At 35.1% G+C, this 21,538-nt stretch overlaps 1 protein-coding gene and 1 long non-coding RNA gene across 2 annotated transcripts; both read right to left on the bottom strand.

The window, feature by feature from the left end:
* Window positions 1-1,714: 1,714 nt before the first annotated feature.
* LOC131609801 (uncharacterized) lies at window positions 1,715-2,439 on the bottom strand. The gene has a single exon (XM_058881598.1). It carries the CDS (start codon window positions 2,264-2,266, stop codon window positions 1,883-1,885), a length of 384 nt encoding a protein of 127 aa, XP_058737581.1. The 5' UTR covers window positions 2,267-2,439; the 3' UTR covers window positions 1,715-1,882.
* Window positions 2,440-8,564: 6,125 nt separating this feature from the next.
* LOC131612238 (uncharacterized) lies at window positions 8,565-10,731 on the bottom strand. Its single transcript, XR_009287323.1, has 3 exons — window positions 10,597-10,731; window positions 9,312-9,450; window positions 8,565-9,046 (listed from the first exon to the last, which is right to left on the bottom strand). It is a non-coding gene; the product is annotated as an uncharacterized LOC131612238 (long non-coding RNA).
* Window positions 10,732-21,538: the final 10,807 nt, after the last annotated feature.

Here is a 21,538-nt window from a genome sequence, read left to right as displayed (position 1 = left end):
GACTCTGACAATATATGGCTTTGGCGCCAAAACATATAGAATATATGCGAGCATGGGTAAGGCGACCCTATATTTAGAGAGCACATTTTAGCATGAGTTTCTTCGTTGATAGGGGTGACTAGGAAAAACTCGTCCTTGAAGTGATTCACACAATTCAAATAAACATCAATCTTCCTGGTGCGCTGCTGGAGAGATGTTAAGTAGTAAACCTTTGAAGAACTATAACCAAGTTGCGCTAAGCTTTAAAAGGTGTAAGAAGAGCGTAAAAATTGACACATTATTCTAATATTCACACAATATTGGAAGACTTTAACATATTCCCAAGTCAGTGAGCGTAGTTGCGAAGGGGTGATTAACAAGTGGTTAAGAGTGCTAACTTCAAAATTGTTAAAAGGGAGACAAAAACCTATCAAAGAAAATAGATACTCATGGAAAGGAATGACGTACCTATCATACTTGCTACACACCCTCTTACCCTACTCAGGAATAAGTAATCCCCAGTCAGACGGAGGTTCCACCTCAATGAAAGCGCGATCCACACCGCCCTTAGAGACGATAGTGGAGGTGGTGTCCAACATCTCCTGACCCACCCACATTGACGAATTGTCCCTCTTTGCGTTACGAAGCATAATAGATAGATTTTCCATTTTGAAGAATACTCTCAACACATAAAAGGCAAGTATGAAAAAGCGAAACTCTAATCAAACATGCCAATAACAAAAGTTTGTACATCAAAGATATCACAAACTTACTCTCCAGAAATTCTAACAAATAAGAAAGCGAAAGCAAGAAGAAAAATATAAACTTTACCTTAAAAGAATGGGTTGATCGCTTATGCGTCTCAAATATCACCAAACGAGATATCACAAATGAACCTAATCAGAAAATTATTGCAAAAGAGCTCACAGAAAAGGACAAAGTTGGCGATATGAAGGAGAAAAGCTTTTGCAGTTCGCAAATGGCAAAAAGAAAAGGGGGCACGATGCTTCGGAACCATTTATGTGTGCTTCATCCATAGGGGATCGTTCTCAATTATTCTGAGATAGAGGAAACATCATTACTAACTAGCATAGAGACACAAGTCAAAGACTCCTTGCAAAATATTTCCTATTACAAAAAAGACATTTAATGTGCCTGTTACCAATGATATAGTAATGTGTCATCAATGCTCTTCGTCCACTCAAGCCAAGCAGTCGGACTAGGGCGTACATGGCAAATCCTAGTCTTTTAAAACAAAGACAAGAACTTGAGGAACTACAGTTCTTAACCGTTTACAAGACATCCATTATTGGAAAATAATTGAACAACAACCTCTTTCCACAAAGACTTATAGTAAACTTCGGTCACTTTAATTTGTTCCTGGTTTAGATCTTCCTATCTTACTAGTAAACTACATTAATTATTTATGTCATGTGAAACTGGTCCGTGGTCAATATTGATCGTCACAAGATCAATATTTTATTCTCTCAAAGACTTAAAAGTTTGAAGCAGCAATATTATAACATAGGAAGGAAAGGTACACTTATTAAAGTTGAATTGAAATCCTATATATAACTCAAATTTCTGGTTGTTGAAAGTATCAATATATTTGACCACTTCCATCCGCTGAACTAAGTCTTAATTAAGACGAAATTTAAGTCCATTTAATAACATTGACAAACAAATAAGAACTCATGTGTGGATCAAAATCAGAAATAAAATAGAGCTATAGCAATACTCAATAATTTCTATTGATCTTTACTAGATGAAAATACACTGAATTGAACTCCTATATATGCTACCAAACAGGAGCACTGAATTCATTACAAGATGCAAAATATTTTCAAGAAAAAGTTTTTCTAAGAAAAAGTACATGAAAATTTAAGAAGGAATTAATTAACTATTACTTGGAGTTTAGTTCATGAGAAGCAACCAAAGCTTTAGAGATCTCAAATATAAGCCTAGCCTCAAAAGCATCCCTTGAATAATCCTTAGAAACATCACGTGTCTTTTGATTCCCCAACGTTGTCTCAGTGTTCACTGACCTCAACATAAACTTCTCATAAGTGTTCTTAACCTTTGTCCATATCTTCAACGGTGATCTAATAGCCCAAGTCAACCTCGGAACTACTCTTATCCTCCACTGCCTTCTTCTCAACCTTATAACCTTCGTCTTCTTCCCGTCACCGGAGGCGGCACCATCAGCGTCGAGACGTTGGTATCGCCGCCTCCGTAAGAACCTAGTTGGTTTAGGAATTAGTGACTCTATTTCAGTGGTTTTCATCATGGAGGAGGTTGAAGAGGATGAGGAAAAAGGTGTATAAGATGGTTATGGATATGAGATGATACGTGTTGGAATTGGGAAGTGCTTATGTATTTGTGGGAGGAATTAATGGGTTTGCTTTTGATAAATAAAGTCAAGAAACGACGGTTTGAACATGAATTATTGGTGGGTGAGTGATGTGAGAATTGTCAACATGTGATCTACATTGTATTTTTGTTTTTTTAATACTATATTATATAGTTGTTGGCAGTTCTAGTTTTATGCTATAATAATAAATATCTTATAATAATTTAGATTATACACAGATGAAATTTATGTTACTATTCATGAATAATCAAATGCGTCATTGAGATCAGTATGCAATCAGTTATGTTTGTTGATACTTGATACAGTGTCTTAGCTTATTAATAATAAAAATATGAAAAATTAAATTAATTCTTACTATAAAAAAAATATAAAAATACTTAGATGGACAGAGCTATAACATCTGGATTTACACACAACCAATCACATTTTTTTATTAATTAAATAATAAAATTAAAATTATCTCTCTCCTCCATTACCACAACTATCCTCCATGTTGACAATTAAAAACGAAATTAAATTTTAAATAAATTAAATTCTCTCTCTTCTTATTAGTTGTTCTTAAATATATGAATTTAGTTTCGTGTTTATGGAAGAATCCAGTGGCGGAGCCAGAAATTTTAGGGAGCCCGGGCAAAAAATTTATACCTTGTTTTTACTAATTTTACAACCTGTTTCTACTAATTTTACCCTTAATTTTGTCTAAAAATTTTGCCCTTAATTTTTTCCAAAAATTTTACACCCTATTTTTACTAATTTTGCCATTAATTTTGTCTAAAAATTACTAATTTTGCCCCTAGTGTTGTCTAAAAAATCAACTATTAGTTGAGGAGTATACAACGAAATGAGGGGTTGAGCCCGGGCGCGTGCCCGGGCTCGCTGGGCTATAGCTCCGCCCCTGGAAGAATCGCTAAAAAAAATAAAGTCAATTAAACACAATTGTTATTATAGATAAAAGTTAAATCTAAATATTTAACAAACTGATCCAGTATTTTGTCAAAGAAAGAACGCTGACCTAGAAGTTGTGACATTAAATAATTTCATAAGGAATACTACTGCTAAGTGGTTCACTTTATGTGACCTGCTTTTTTTCATTATAAGATATAAAAAGCGTGATGGGGTTTTAAGTAGTGTTTTTAGAGTAACTCATGAACACAGTTTGAAATTAACAAATGTAGTTAGGTCAAACATAAACATGAATTTTATAAGTGGAGCCAATTTTCACATACACATGTTTGTTCATTGTAAATTTATAAAAGGTTATATATATAACATTCCTATAATATTAGCGCGATTCGCTTTAATTTTATGTAATTTTTTTTTTAATCTCCCTTCATAATATTCAGATTCTGTCAGTTAGTCCTCGATTGCCATATTCCACCAAAGATTCCCACAATTTTGCCATTATGGTTTGATTACATTGACACCATGACATTAAACTTTTATTTTCTTCAGATTTCATGTGACACCACGACATTTGTTTTCAATTTCAATTTATTAGGGTTCCAAGGCCACGGTACTATTCCCCTTCCTTCATCACACGATCAATTTTTTCCCTTTCTTCATCTATTTCGTATGCTAAGGTTCATCGTGGTTTCAATCATGGGTAAAAGCAAAACATCACCTATTGATAGCTCAAGTGGACTGAACTTGCCAAAATGTGGTTGTAATCAACCAATGAAGATGTGGGTATCAAACACCATTGATAACCCAAATCGAAAATTATGGAAATGTCGAAATTCAGTGGTAAGTGTATGTTCATGTTTCTCTTCATATTTCTGTTGATATTAACTCTTATGTTTGTGCTAAACATATTTGCAGAGTGGTTGTGAGTTTTTCATGTGGGGTGACGAGGTTTGTGAGTTTCAAAGGAGTCAAATGATTCCCACAAATGTTGTGATTGTGAAATGACAAAGGTTTATCTAAGGGAATATGCGAAGGAAATTGTCAAGGAAGTTGGGAATGAAGTTGCCAAGAAGTTTGGTGTAGAAACCAATTCAATGAAGATTGAAAAGATGAAGAAAAAGCTGGTAATGGAGAAGAACAAAAGCTATTGGCTGAAGATTTCACTTGCTGTGTCATGGATGTTGTTTTCAATAGTTATTAAGTTAATGTAACGTTGTTTTCGTGGATGTGTTTTCAATAGTTATTAAGCTAATATAATCAATATGTTGTATCAATATTTTATCTATGGAAAAGTTAGGGTTGAGAAATTTTTTGTCTGATATTGCAGTTTGTTAAAAAATTCTTTACATAACTGGTATAGTGCGCAATTGAGAATCAAAATGGCATAGTGCATAAATTTGATACAAAATGGCACATATAATGCATAAGTTTGATACAAAATGCCACATAAAATACATAAGTTTGACAGAAAATGGCACTTAAACTTGTCAACGGTACAAGCATAACTAGATGGCACAAAAGTAAAACATACTACAAGCACAACATTAAAAGTGGCACATAATGTGCATCATTACTACATAAGTTGTCATTTCTTCTTCTTCCAAGACTACAATGACATGTTTGACACTCCAAGATAAGAATCATGTCAATGTAGTTGTTCTTTCTTTAGGTTCTGTCAATGTTATTGGTTGGTCACTAGTTGAACCTTGGCCTACAATTGGCTTTTGAAACCACCTCAACTTAATTCTTTCACTCTGTCTTTTTCTCATTTTCATGACAGGTTTTTCCCTTCTTTTTCTTTGCTTATGCCTGAATTGTGTCTACCACAGATAAGACAATTTGACTTGCATCAATGTGGTTATCTGCAGTGGATTGCACATCAGCAACATCACTTAGGAACATATCTAATTTCACACTAGTTGGTTGAACATCACTTGGCAAAGCTGGGAACATATTTGTTTTCACACTAGTTGGTTGTACATCACTTGGCACATTAGTTTGCACCCTTGGCACTTCAGTTTGTTGAACATCACTTGGCACGTCAGCTTGCACAGTTAGTTGAACATCACCATGGCTAATCTGATGCTTTGTCTCAGATTTGGGTATTCTCTACATTCAAAAGGAACATGTGTTCAAACAACAAATTTCACACAATAAAAAAACACATAGCGGAAAAAAACACATGTTGCCTTTCTTTTCAGTGCATTAGGTCTTGTGTCAGGCTCTTGCATGACAAGGCATTATGGCCAACTTTGTCACATTTGGTGCACTTATATGCCTCCCCAGGTCTTCTCCTCCTTGCACCATACTCACCATGTTCTCTTATCCTAACCTTCCTTGGTCTACCAAATTCAATTTTATATGCTGGAGGTAGTAATTTCTCACTTTGGACATCAATGACTGTTGATAGGTGGAACATAAGTCTTTTTCTAACTTCTCCAATACTGTTAAGACCTTTGGTATTTCTAAGAGCCACGCTTTTTGTCAAAGTAAATTGGGGTCTTCTTTCATCCTGAATGTTCTTCATTGTTTGCTGAGGCTTGGTATTTTTGAGGCCTTTCATTGCCTCTTTGTCAAACATTGTGTTGCAGCGAGGGTACAACATACCTCAAAACCTTTGATTTTGCACCGGTTCAAGATGTCAATTAACTCCTCCTCAACTTTTGGGTTTACCACCTTGATTTTCTCTATATAATCCACCATACCCACTTCTTCGAACTTCGTGCTAAGACCTATACTAGTTTCAACTATCATGATCTCCACAAGCTTGACGAGACGTGCCTCCTTGACCTGTAAGGGATCCGAGTCGATTTGCATTGACGACTTAGGTTTACCCCCAAACATCAACATGGCATCCTTTAAAGCATTTTGTACCAAGTCCTTGAAAATAACATATTGTGAAGTTTTATGACTAAGGAAATTATGAAATTTTTAAAAACCTTTCTTCTTCCTTTGTTCCAATGGTGACATCTTTAGACTTCTCGACACTATGATTTGACCATCAACAACCAAAAGATAAAAAATTTCATCATATTTAGTTACATCAGATTTATAAGTTTTTGTAATAAATTTTTCATTTCTACTTAGTTCCATGGGGTTTTTTTCCATCCGAAAGCCTCAAAACTTCACAAACATTTAGAGGTCCTAGTTGCAATTCTGCGAGATTAATATAATTTTCTTTGACACATTCAAAACCAGCATCAAGTTCCTAACTACTACCACCTGCCTCTATATAAGAAATCTTTTCTTTCCTAGGGTGTTGATTTAGTCTAGTATTTTCTAGTCTAGTCTTTTCTTGTTTCGAGTGTTCGACTTGTCTAGCCCTATCTTTTAACGGACCCATATCCCTACTAATTGAGCCATATCCCTTAGGTATTGGGTATCTAACTTATTTTAATGGAATAATATAAAACATCTGCAACCATTTCGACTAACTCATGTTCAGACACTTGCGTAAAGCACCTTGATTTCATTAATCGGAACATATTAAGATAATTATCTATCGCTTCAGACGATTTTCACTGGCTAATCCTTTCAGGATAATTTTTTGACTGACCCATATAAAATTGCTCATGTAACACCCTCTCTAGTATGAAGGGAGCATAGTGAAACATGTGAAAGCATTCTTGGTCAAAGAATTAGGAAAGTATTTCATATTTACATTTTTATTATTAGCCATATCATCGACTTTTATCTGGTATCGAGAAATGTGCTCGACAATGGACCAATAGTGCCACATACAAATTTAGTAAACTTAGGAATTTTCTAACCATTGGAGAGTTCAGTTTGCAAGACATATTCAGATAACGCAGAAACAAAATTTGTCCTATGTAGACCAACATTGCCATTTTGAGTTAGGATTTATTTAACCATATTGGTTATGTTATTTTGTCCCCTCCCCCAAAATTATTTTGTTGGACTCTCCTAACCACGTTATCCGCATATTTGTTCCTATTTACCAACATTACATCTTCGACTACCCTGGGTCTAGGTTTTAGACTGGGTGGGGTGCAACTTGACGTTGTACTTGGTTATTGGGAACATGCTGAGTGGGTGCTTAAGAAGCACCAAAGAAGTCACCAATTCGACTCATTTGATATGCCAATTGTTGGTAACTAGGATTGGTATTTTAGATCAAAGGATTGAACAAAGTCCCAATTTTTTAGGTAAGCATGTTAACTTTGTCATGGTTACTATCATCCATTTGTTGTCTTGCAGGCAAGAGAGAATTATTAGTTAAACATGGCATAACCTGAAGGATATATCCCAATCCTCCATGAGATTGACCCATTCGACCAGGGTTTTTTATTTCAAATCATGATGTCATGTATGGATTAAAATGAGAGGCAACGACCATTGCATTATCTGCATACATCGATGCGTTAGTATGTAGGCATGCCATCATTGTAGTTGGCATGCCATAAAGATACTCCCTAGATCTAGGGGAAGTGTAAAACTTGGAAGGAATAGAGGCCTAGTACCTCTTACAATGGTTTCTATAACCACGAGATTAACATGAAAATTAGTTGGTGTTGGTATCACCATTTCTGGTGTCGTGGTCGAAACTAACGTTTGAGTCACAATAGGAGCAATTACTCCAATTGAAATGCTTTCACTACCAACTGTCATTTTGATTGAAGGGATGAATTTCCCGATGGTCTAAACATACTAACAAATTTTCCTCTCCTGAGACACATAAGCACTCAACAATTGACAATATTTAGATGCGTGAAGAACAAAAACAAACCTAAAACACATACACTATTTGCAAAAAAGTTTAAATTTCCCACAAAAGGATCTCACTAGGAGTGTCAACTTGTTTACTGGTGTTTTTAGTAAACAAACACGAGTTTTAATTCACTTGCTGGATCAAATTTGAAAAAAAAAACCCTAAAGGACATTTTGTGTGAAATGTTTGAGAAAATGATTAGTGCTAAAACACTTTTTTAAAGATTCAAGAAAGTAAATGTTGAAATACTTAAATGGATAAAGTAAATAAAGAAAAATAGTAAAGCAGTTGGATAAAAATGCTTGAATTAAAAGTGAGACACAAGTTCATACATTTTTCACAATTTTTTTATCTCTGTAACTTGGATGAGTGAATTCTAAAGAATACAAAATGATTATGCGAACCATTTACGTAGCTTTTTACTCAATTAAACTACTATGTTACACTCTAAGCTACATCCGAATAGATATTTAAAGAGTACACATGAAGCTGAAAATGGAACATGCTATACCAACAATAACAAAAATATATAAAGGACAGGGAAAACTTAGGAAAAACTCTTTTAAAAAGATTGAAGTTTTTATTACATGCAACACTATTCATGAGCGTATGTTTGAATGGAAACAAGCAAGAAAGAAGAACCGAAACAACACAATATAAGTGTGATTTAATGTTATTGTTTAACACTAACAAATGGAAAATAAAGAAATCTAGGTAAACAAATGTCAACATTAAACTAATGGAATTAAATAAGTATAATTCAAACAAAAAAAATTCTACTATTAGTAGTTTTTGGCATGGAGATTGTAACCTAACAATAAAAGAAAAACAAATACCAGGCTTCTCACGTTAATCTCATAGCGTATAATGTTTAGGCCACTAAATCATTGCTTTGAGTCTCCACAGCGTATAAATTGATGCTATAAGTTTTTTGTGAGATTCATATTGTACAAGGAATTCTTTCATTTAATACATTCACCCATTCAACAATAAGAGAAGCTGAGGTGTATATTCCTTTAGAGGCTATCAAGTTTTAGTCTCACTTTAACTTTATAGAATTTAACCTGATAATTGAGTAAAACAAAATACATGAGAAGAACATAATCCTCAGCTAAGATGAAACAATTATATAATCACCTATTATTACAAGTTTAAATAGTCTACATGATATGGATAATAATGTTGTAAAATTCAGAATTGAAATATTGAACCGGAGAGATCTTAAAGTCACGACAAGAAGTAAATATCAGTTGAACTAACTGCAGTTCAATTACATTTCATTTTGATTCAAAAAATTTGTTATTGGTTCCTTGATTTCAAATATAATACCTGAGTATCCTTAAAACAATGTGTTGATTCTAACCAACATGGATGCCCCAATAGGTGTGCGAAATAATGTTTAAACAACATTTTTCTTTCCTATAGTGAATCTAAACACGAACTCCAAAGAATTCCACATCAGAAGAACCTAATTTAAAATAAAAAAAATGAGAATATTGTAAATTAAACCACAACACTAGATATTAACAAAAATTGAATAACAAGCCACCTTACTAATAATAATGATAGATACTAAAGGAAGATGTCCAGCTAGATCAGTTTACATACTATTTTTAGTTATTTTTTACTTGTAATATTTAATTTGCTCAATCCTTTTAATTAAGTCATTATTAAGATCATGCTTTGCCTTCTTCTTTCTATCTGATACCTATGCTACCAGGTTTTCTGTAGTTATAAAAACGTAGTCATGAAGTGGTCATGTAGTTATAAAAACGTGGTCATGATGTGGGATGGTTATTTTGTAAGAAATTTTGCTTTGTCGCTAGAAATAATATATTTGTAATTTGCTTGAAAGATTATATAAACATTGTTGGTTTCTCCGAGTCTGAAGTTTGTTGAGCTCAGAAACAATGATAACACTCAGAATTAAGAATGCTTATAAGGTGTTTGATAAAATGCATGAGAGAATGTAGGGATTTAGGGAGGTTTTTAACCCTCGCAATCTAACTAGTTTTTTTACTTTTAATTTTAAGTGATGTGACATGTCACGTGGCGTGCCACGTCAGCTTCCGTTAGAGCAAATAGACGGCAAAGAATAAAATTGAGGACGGAAAACTTTAGGAGGACCATTGTTTGAAGAAAAAATTTGGAGGGACTAAAACCGAAAATTGAAATATTTATAAGGACTACAAACATATTTAACCCAAATAAATATTATACAAAGAATACAATAAAATATATTTTGTCAAAATATTATTTATAAATGAAAAATATTATGTTTTTTAATGATATATAAATTAAAATAAACACCATACATAAAATATGATAAAATATACACATAATACTAGTTACTTTCTCTAAAAAAAATTAAAGAAATATATATTAGTTAATAGTTTTTATAACATAATTTGATTTGTTTCGATTTACAAAATATAAACCGCAAACTGAACTGAACCGCATGATTATGTTAGAAAATAACTCAAAAACATCAAAATTAAATACAATTTTTTACTGTATCAATTCGATTTTACGATTTATTATTAATTCGGTTCGATTTTCGAACAATAAAAAAATAACTTAAATATATAATCTATTATAGATTCCAAAAATTTACCACAAAGATGATTAATCTCCATTAAAGAAAATGTGGAGCACACTTTTTCTTTTATAGCCGCGTTTTTCCAATTTGCGAGAGTGAAAGATTGAATTTAGAATCGTTTATTCTGGGAATCTAAATTTTTACCGCTAAATTCAGTCTATTAGTACTGAAATATATATTTTGTCAAATTAAATATTTCTTTTATCTTCCTAAAAACAAGTCGGTGACATTTCAATGCACGAAAAGTCATTTTAATGAATATTGTTGGTTTTTTTTTCTCATAAAATACGTGGATCCCGATTCTTACGCATTAATTAGAGTCTCCACCGCTAATTTAAGATAAAAACATTTACAAAATCAATTTAAATTAAATATTTTAAGTCATTGATTTAGACTTTTCAATATTAGTAGTAACTACGTACCTTAGAAAATGTTTCGTACATAAGTTCTACGCAATTGACAAGAAAAAGAAGTTCATGTGGGAATGGAATCAAATCATGCTAGCGAAATATACATAAAATAGATATAAAAGAAATAAAATATAAAAGAAAGCTACTTGCATCTAGAAGTTTGAGTGTAAAATAATAATGGAACGTGGTTGCGGAATTAAGGCATGAGAATGGACAAAATAGGAATTTTTCTTTACCCACCTCCCTATGGGGGAAACCCCAGCGAAATCCCAAAACTGCCCCTGCTTCGGAGATGCATCTCCGAAGTTATTTTTTTTTTTTGTTTTTTTTTTTAGTTCGGAAATGAACCTCCGAAAACATCAAAAATTTGATGTTTGCGAAGATTCATTTCCGAACTAAAAAAAATTCAAAATCCGTGCATATTTTCGGAAGTTCATTTCCGAAACTGTTGCTGCATATACAAATTTCCCTCCTTCACTTTTTCATCATTTTTCTCCAAAAACTTATCAAAACCCTCTCTAAACCCTATCAATCTCCATCAATTTTTCGCCCTAAAAGCAAGTTTCAAACCGTTGATCACGTTAAAGGGGGCATAGAAAGCTACAATTTCAGGTAAACATCTCTCATTTCATCCCCTATTTCACTACATTGATTCAACAAATTTATGCTGAAAACTGATATGGTTCGGAAGTTCATTTCCGAAATATATTACCTAACAAATTTCGGAAATGAACTTCCGAAATATGCCCTGGCAGTTTAAAAAAAAAACAGTTTTGGCCAATTTTGCTAATTTTTGCATTTGCTAGGTATGGTGCATCCGGACAACATTGTGCAAGACGATGGAGTATTAAATCCGGAAATTGTCAACGTTAATAACGATCCGGTTATTGACGCTACTCCTATGATCAATGCGGTCGATGTTAGGCAACATTTTACAAATGATCGGAGCTTCGTTAGTCGAGAACAATTGATTGATTGGGTTCGAAACGAAGCTAGTAAACTTGGATTTGGAATTGTCATTTTAAGGTCGGACAACGGAAATAGTAGGCGGAAAGCTTTCGTTGTTTTGAATTGCGAACGTGGTGGTAGTTATGTGCAATCAAACCGTGTGCTAAAACACGAGGACACGGGATCGAGAAAGTGCGAGTGTCCTTTTAAGTTGCGTGCTAATCGGAGGGTTGATGATTTGTGGCGGTTAACCGTAATTTGTGGAATGCATAATCATGCCTTGGATGTCAAGTTACACGGGCATCCAATGGCGTGTCGTTTGTCCCGCGAAGAGAGGAATGTGATATCGGACCTAACGATAGTCAAAGTGGCGCCTCGCAACATACTTGCCGATTTGAAGCGTAAGAAACCGGATAGCGTTTCAAATATCAAGCAAGTTTACAATGAACGGCACAATCTCAAGGTTTTGAATATGGGCCCTCGGTCGGAAATGCAACAACTTTTGAAACTTCTAGGCGATAACAATTACGTTTCAAGCTTCCGAACCTCCGAGGACAAAGTTACCGTGCGTGATATTTTTTGGACTCATCCCGAAAGTATCAAATTGTTCAACACATTTCCAACCGTTCTAGTCATGGATTCGACGTACAAGACAAACAAGTATAGGCTTCCTCTTCTAGAGATCGTCGGTGTGACCTCGACGGACAAGACTTATTCGGTGGGGTTTGCTTTTTTGGAGTGTGAAAAAGAAGAAAACTTTACGTGGGCCTTGGGAATTTGCAAGTCTTTGTTAGTTGATCAAGAGGTTATGCCAAACGTCGTTGTCACCGATCGGGACAATGCTTTGATGAATGCGGTTGATACCGTCTTCCCGACATCTACCGCTTTACTTTGCCGGTATCACATAACTTGTAACGTGAGAAGCAAGTTGAAACCCGCGGTTGGGACAAAAGATAGGTTGGATGAAAATGGTAAATTTGTCAAAGCCGGTGTTGTGGTTGATAGGATAATGGCGGCATGGAGGGGAATTTTGGATGCATACTCCGAAGAGGATTATACCGAGAAATTGGTACACTTTAGGTCTTTGTGTGGTTCCATTAGGACATTTTGTCATTACGTCGAATCTACCATTCTTGACAAAGTTAGAGAAAAAGTCGTGTGCGCTTGGACAAATCGGGTTAGACATCTTGGTTGCACCACGACTAACCGAGTTGAATCCGCACATGCGGTCTTCAAGAGGTGGTTGGGTGATAGTAAGGGAGATTTGTGTCGCGGGTGGGACACCGTGAATCAAATGCTTGAAAATCAACACAATGAAATTCAAACATCGTTCGGTCGGAGCAAGACGGTCATGGAACACCGGTATAAGGGCCAAATTCTATTCTCCCAATTGATTTACAACATATCTCGAACGGGTTTGAATTTTTTGTTTCATGAAGCTAAGCGGTCGGAGACCACGGGGGCGGATAGTTCTTTATGTGGGTGCACCATTAGAACTACATACGGCCTTCCGTGTGCTTGTATAATTTCAAAAAAGAAGGAGTTGAATTCACCAATACGCATGGATGAGGTAGCCGACCATTGGAAGAAACTTCGTTTTGATGATTTTGACCCGCCGAAGGAAAATGACTCCAAAATCACCATCTCCGACGAGTTGGAAGTGATAATGGAGAAGTTTGCTAAGGCGGACGACACAACAAAATTGCACATAAAAGAACAATTGCGAAAGATCGCGTTTCCGGAGACCACCGATTTGAAACCGCCATCTCAACCGGTTAAGACGAAAGGTGCACCGAAAAAGTCAAAAATTACACAAGATGACAATTCAACAAAACGATCTCCTTCCTACTTTGAACATGTTGATTCATCGTTGCCGGAAATTCAAGAGACACCGAAGTCCACGTGTAGTGGTAACAAAGGAGCCCGTATTTCGAAGCCACCTCGCACACCGCCGATCAAAAAATCACTGATTGTCTACATTGATGAGATGCCACTTTTCATGCACAAATATATCGATAACATCGTTGATGTTGGAGGCGACGGTAATTGTGGATATCGGGCCGTTGCGGGTTTGCTCGGTAAAGGGGAAAATAATCACACTTTAGTCCGACGGGAGCTCATTGCGGAGTTGACTTCGTATCGGGATATCTACGACCGACTATATGAAAATCAAGAAAAGTTTGCAAAAATTCATGATGCACTTGTTCCATCACTTACCGGTATCGCTCCGGTTTCGAAGTGGATGTCATTCCCCGAGATGGGTCATCTAATAGCAAGTGCATATGATATGGTGTGCGTCGATTTGACGAGGTTCGGATTATGTGAGACTTTCTTTCCACTTCATAGTCGACCGCCGTTGGACGCGTCGGGCCGCGTCATATGCATCGGGTATCTACGATCGCGGCACTTCGTTCAAGTGTTTTTGAAACCGGGTTGTCCTATACCGGCTACTTCTTGTCAATGGACGGCACATCGTTCAAATGAGGCGGAGACTTGGCCGGATCCGTTCGTTGCGAGGATGGCGGAGTTTGAAGAAATGATGAGCAAGGAGCGCGAGCAAAATAGAGAGCGTTCGAAGAACGTGCCTATTTTCGACTTAGGATCCACCGATTGGTTCGGTGAATTTTAGTTCGTTCCGGATCGTTTTTTGTTTGTAACGATCATTTTTTGTATGTATTGTTGTTTATCATGTAAAATCGGACCGATTCAATACATATATAATATAAGTATGTTTTATGTCATCAATGTCTAATTTATGTCTATTTTGAATTCCTTTGGTATTGTTTACACAAAACACTAAGCAATCAACAAAATGCAAAATTTAAGTCTGTTTTCTGCATAATTCGGAAATGAACTTCCGAAATATACATGTCTGGAGCCTATTTTCGGAAGTTCATTTCCGAAATGTCCCCTGAGGCAGGATAAGGTTTGTTGGGCCATCAATGCTCCAATAAGTCTATAAATACCACACACTCTTCTTCATCCTCTTCACACCACAAAACACAAATGACACAAACCTACCCTCACCTAGCATTCGTCTACTTTGAAACCGGCTACCCGATGCCGTTCCAATTTCGCTTCTCGCGCGACACGCCGTTTGCGGAATTGATACCGTTGCTCAACACGCTTTTGCGCTATCCCGAGAATCGAAAGGTTGTCAAGCTCGAGTACCGCTCCCCATCGCTTAACGACGAGGGAGACATTAAGTTCACACCTTTTGAGATCAAGAACGACGAAGACTTAGCGGTTATGTGGACAACGTTCGACCGATTTTCTTCGAAAGGCCCGATCGAGTTGGACGCCAAACTTCAAAGATCGGCGGACGACGTTATCAAAATGTTGACTCATCCCCACCTACCCGTGTTCAACAATATGTAACTTTGATTTTCAATAATATTATCGTTGTAATCTTCACCCGATTAAATAAAGCGAATCGTTGTTATTTTTCATTTTGCTTCTGTCCTGACATAACTTCGGAAGTGCATTTCCGAATTCCATCATGGGGGTGCGCTCGGAGATGAACTTCCGAAACACCACATTTTCTGAAAATTTAACTTTATTTCGGAGATGCATCTCCGAAATCAATTTTTTATATTAAAAAAAACACTTTTTCGGAAGTTCATTTCCGAAAACACCTTTTTTGCAAAAAAAAGTACCGTTTCGGAAATGAACTTCCGAAACAAGGGGTAGTGTGGTAAATTCACTAGGGGTGGGCAAGAAGGTTAGGAGGTGGCTAAAGAAATTCTCCAAAATAGATATACAACCCTAATTAAAACATTACTTTGTGCATAATGTAAAAAAAATTCTTGTGAACAAAAATATTATATAAACACAAAACTATGACATCAAATAGCGATATTATATGCAGGGATCCACTATGAAAGACCATATCCATAATGTCTTCTATTTTATTTTATCTTATTTTATAAATAAATCTTTTATTTATGAATTAAATATGTCTGACGGAAGCGGAAGCTGACGTGACACGCCATGTTATTTAAAATCAATAATAAAATATGTGCTTTATTACTTTGACAGTAAAAATGATGAAATTTTGTGTCTAAAAAGAACCTTTAAATAGGATATACTTGAAAATAGTTACTCTTAGTCTTAAAGTAAAGTAAGTTGATATCTACTTATAATAAGAAATGATAGGATTTATTAATTTTTGGAGAAATTGCACCCACTTTGTGTGAATATACTTAGTAACATACACATCCTGTAAATGATATTTACCCCCATCAATCACTATTTGAAAAAATTGGAGCATGTTTCTCATTTGAGCATACCTTAAGTGGTGAGTGCAGACGTTAAATTAGTATATTTTAAAAGAAAATAGCTCAGTAGAATCAGAAAATATCTAGTATCTGATATATTATCTACTAAATATGCACATATTCTGCAATTTATCTCTCTTAAATAAATGTTTTCACAAGCTATATATACATTTGATATTTTTGATGGATTTTTGTCTTTGATGAAAAATATCTAGATGGCAGCTGTCACTTTCAGTAGAACTAGGTATACTCTTGATGGATATTTCATATTGCTGTCTTTGTTTATTGATTGTTTTCTAGGGAAGAGATGACTTCCAAATAACCCTTCTTCGAATTTTAGTGTCTCTCATGGAGGAATCTTCTTTCATGTTATTCCTATCTTTGCACAGAAGCTTCTTATCATGTTATTAAATTTCAATTTTATTTCAATTCTAGACATTCTACACCTGAAAACAATATCACAATGTTTTGAGTTCTTGCTTGGTGACATGTCAAATGCAAATGGGCATAATATTAAGTTGTGTCTTGCTCTGGCATCAACTCCTAAAAAATTTCTTTCAAAGATAACTAAGTTCTATTGACAATTTGTTATGACGAAGAAATAAAGTTGATTATGAAAGCAATATTGCTAGGAAAATAACATTTTTTAGTGCACCTCAACTGTTTGATGAAATGGTTGTGAGAGGAATGTATGGAGAAGAAGAAGAAAATTGATAAATTTATGGAGGTTTTAAACCCCACAATTTAAAGTATCTTTCTACCTTTAAGTGACGTGGCATGACATGTGTCATGCCACGTAAGCCTCCACTGAAGGAAACTAACCGGAGGGATAAATTATAAGGACGAAAAAAGTTTGGGAAGACTATTGCTTGAAAGAAAATTTTATTAGGTTGGTAACTCAAACTAAAGTCATATAAATCTTTCAGAAATTCAAGCCATTTCCTCCGTCTCATATTTAATTTCTTCTAGTCGAACAAATACTTTAAACTCTTGGGATCACAGAACTCTTCAAATCTAGAGCCAAACAAATAATGCCTCCAAATCTTAAGCATGAACACAACAACAACCAACTCTAAGTCCTGTGTAGGGTAATTCTTCTCATGAACTGTAAGTTGCCTCGAAGTATATGCCACCACCTGGCCATTCTATATCAACACACCTCCCAGATCCATCTTATAAGCATCACAATACATAACAAAAGATTCATTTAGGCTTGGAAAAATCAACACCGGAGCCGACGTCAACTTGCTCTTAAGCTCTTGGAAACTCTCTTCACACTTAGCACCCCATACAAAAGCTTGACCCTTCATAGTTAGCTGAGTCAATGGTAAGACCAACTTAGAAAAGCGTTCGATAATCCTGTGATAATAACCAGCTAGCCCAAGAAAACTTTGGATCTCACTGACAGACTTCAGACTCTCCCACTGCAAGACAACCACCACCTTTGACAGATCAACAAATATTCCTCAACTAGAAATCACATGTCCAAGAAAACTCACTTCCACTAGACAATTTAGCATACAATTGTTTCTCTTGCAACATCTCCAACACAACCCTTAGATGTTTAGCATGCTCTTCATTAGTCTTCGAATAAATCAGAATATCATCGATAAATACCACCACAAATTTATCCAAATACAGATGAATAATCCTATTCATATTCTCCATGAACACTAGGAGCTTTAGACACACTAAACAACATCACTAAATACTCATAATAACTTTATCTCATCCTGAATGCATTCTTCGGAATATCTCCAATTTCAGACGAATCTGATCATACCCTGGCCTCAAATCTATTTTGGTGAAAACAAAAGATCCCACCAACTGATCCATCAAATCATCAATTCTTGGACATGGATACTTGTTATTGATAGTGACTTTATTCAGCTGTCGATAGTCAACACACAAACAAATACTACCATCTTTCTTCTTCACTAACAACACCGGCGAACCCCACGACGAAACACTAGGTTGATTGAACTTCTTCTCAATCAAATCCTCTAGTTACTTATTCAGTTCACTAAACTCAAAAGAAGATATCTGATACATAGACATCAAAACAGGACTAGTACCAGGTACTAAGTCTATAGCAAACTCCACCTCACACTCTGGTGGTAAATCACAAATATCTTCAGGAAAAACATCAATAAATTCACACACCATTAACATATCCCTAGACGTCACATCGTTCTCCACTTTCAGAGAAGCGAACATCACCAATAACTGATCGTTCTTCCTTAAATACATCTCAACTTGACCGACATATAAGAATCTCGAATTCGCATTCTCTTCGGGTTCGGGAAATAATATAGCCTCAACAACACATACACTCTTACAATCAGTTGAACACAACACCAACTCTCCACACCTACAACACCTCAGAGAAGCAAAAGTTTCTCCCCCACTAGTTTCAATCCCGCTTCTGCTGGCTAGTAGTTAGAAAAACAAACGAGCACCGACATTATTTCACATAGATGTCGCATATCAGGGAACAAAGAAAATTACCAAACCAGGCCGGATGGACCGACCTTCTCTAATACCACTAATGTAACACCCTAACCCCGATACTTATATAAGAAGAATTATACGAAAATTAAAGTGCTACCAACTCCAAAAAAATTCAACATTTAATCATATAACAACAAAATATTTCGTAAAAACAACTTTCAAGACATGTTTGTAATCAACTTCAAAACAAAATCAAGAGACTTCTCAAAGTTTTAACGATATTCTCAATTAAACAAAAGTAAACATTTCCATCCCCGATGTTACATAATCAGAGCATAGCCACAAAGACAAAAATGAACTAAAATGAAATAAGCTTTAATAGCTATCTTCCACTCACAACAGCGATTCTAATCTTGATTATCTGCAAGATTTACATGGTGGACAACATCAAAGAAAAGGGGTGATAATTCACTTCAATAAATAAAATGGTATACACTACAAGGTAAAATACAAACATCTACACATACTTCACATCAATCAAACAAGACCATTCTCATACCAGTTCAACATCATACACATCACAAATAAATATTAATAATTAAATGTATGCAATGACTCACGACATCAAATCTCCTCATATACATGAGGTACCATCTCATCAAAAGGTTCTTCACACGAACCAGGTCCACCTTTATAGACCTCAAACCCACCCTTATAAGTTCGGGACACGTTACTCATCCACCCTTATAGATTCGTAATTCACCTATTTCACAATAACGACAAAAAATGATGTACGGCATAAAATTGATGCAGCAATAACAACCAACATGCTTATGTCCCCCCTCGAAAACATAAACATCATACAACAACGTAGTTCCCCCTTCGAAACTACCACCACAACGACAAAAATTATGCATATTCACATAATTATTCACAAGTCATCAACATATGTATTCATACAATCAATAAAAAATTCAACAATCATATTTAGATAAAAAAACATGAAATATAACCACACAGTAGCATAATCAATAGGATTAACACTCAACATTATAAAACAACACAGTTGATTCATGATTATTTCACCTTTATAATAACATGACAACACATCACACATATTCGTACGAGTTCATCCCCATTACTCATATATGCATAATTAAACTCCTAACTCATCACCATGGGATAAAGCTTAGCGTTAGCTTTCTAATGCTTCAAATTGTGCCTCATTTGGAGTCACGTAGCTTAAGTTATGGTCAAAACAACAAGTGAACCAATATATTACACTCTGGGATCAATCGATTACACCCTGCTCCCTGTTATTGTTTTTTCAAATTTTAAGGATCAAACAATCAATTACACCCCTTGAACCAATCGATCACACTAAGATTTCTGCCCAAAATTTTGCTGCTTTCAAAGGAACCAATCAATTACATGGGAAGTCCAATCGATTACATGTTGTATCAGTTCCAAAATTTCAAGTTTCATCAACTTTTAATCACTTTTAAATCCTATCCAAACACACCTTAACATACCAAAACAACTTATTCTTAAAATTTAACTTTATACACCATTTAATTCCATTATCACCACATCATATACACCAATTAACAGATTTTTCGGGTTTATTTTTAAAAGCTTCAAGAACACATCCATGGAAGAACAATCAAACAAAACACAACAGGTTATTACACGAGTCAATTAACACGAATTCATCCATGAAAAATGAATTATTATCACAATCAATCATCAAAATTCAGATTGACGCATAACAACAACTCATGACAGATTCATAAAAGTTCTATTGGTGGTTAAGGACACCTCATACTACCCCTCATGCATTATACCCATCAGAGAAGTAGTTATACCCCATTACCTAGTTCTCCTAGAAAAAGCAACAAGCAACCTTCTATGTGATCTCCTTCCCAAAGCCCTAGCTCTCTCTCTCTCTCCAAAAGCTCTTGCTATCAATTATTCTCTTTTTCACTTTGAAAAAAATCCTCTAACTATTCCAGCTCCTCTTTTTATAATAACAAAAACCCATAATTTAGTTTTCTCCATTCTATCCTCACTCACTCTCAAAATCTGCCCCTTTCCTTAAATTTCTACTTTATTTTAATTATTTAATCTATTAATCAAATATTCTACCAAATACCCCGATTTTCACATTTTAATTAAATAAGTCAAATAATCTACTATTATTTAATTATTAAAATAATTCCAAATTAATCTAAACAACTTATACTCTCTCTCAGTACCCCTATTTCAAGGTCACACACCCTCATAATCCATAATTATTTAATTACTACACACAATAATAAAATAATATATAAATTCATCTATAATTCAAATAAAAGAATTAAATCAAACTAGGGTGTTAGATGACTTGCCCATGAGGTCGAAGAAAAAGCTTGGAGCTAGTTCACTCTGATGCATGTGGACCATTTGAAGTAAGGTCAAACGGAGGTAACTGTTATTTTCTAACTTTCATAGATGAATTCATCATATATACGCGGATTTACCTTATTAAAATGAAGAGTGAGGTATTCACATAATTCAAGTAGTTTAAATTATATGTTGAGAAACAAAGAGGATGCAAGTTGAAGAAACAAAAAACTTATGGTGGTGGTGAATACATTTTTCGAGAATTTGCTAGATTTTGCAATGCGAGAGATATACATCACGAGGTCATTGCACCCTATACACCTCAGCACAATGGTATAGTTGAATGAAATAACCAAAGTGTACTGAACATGATGAGGATCATGTTGAAAACTAAAGATATGCTAAAGAGATTTTGGGACTGAAGCAGCTTCGACAACAATATACATTCTAAGCAGATGTCCAACAAAAAATATAGTCGAAAAGACACCT

Source organism: Vicia villosa, linkage group LG6 (assembly GCF_029867415.1).
Source record: "Vicia villosa cultivar HV-30 ecotype Madison, WI linkage group LG6, Vvil1.0, whole genome shotgun sequence".
Taxonomy (NCBI): Eukaryota; Viridiplantae; Streptophyta; class Magnoliopsida; order Fabales; family Fabaceae; genus Vicia; species Vicia villosa.
Note: the sequence above shows the minus strand (reverse complement) of the source record. Positions and strands in the feature narration are given on the sequence as shown.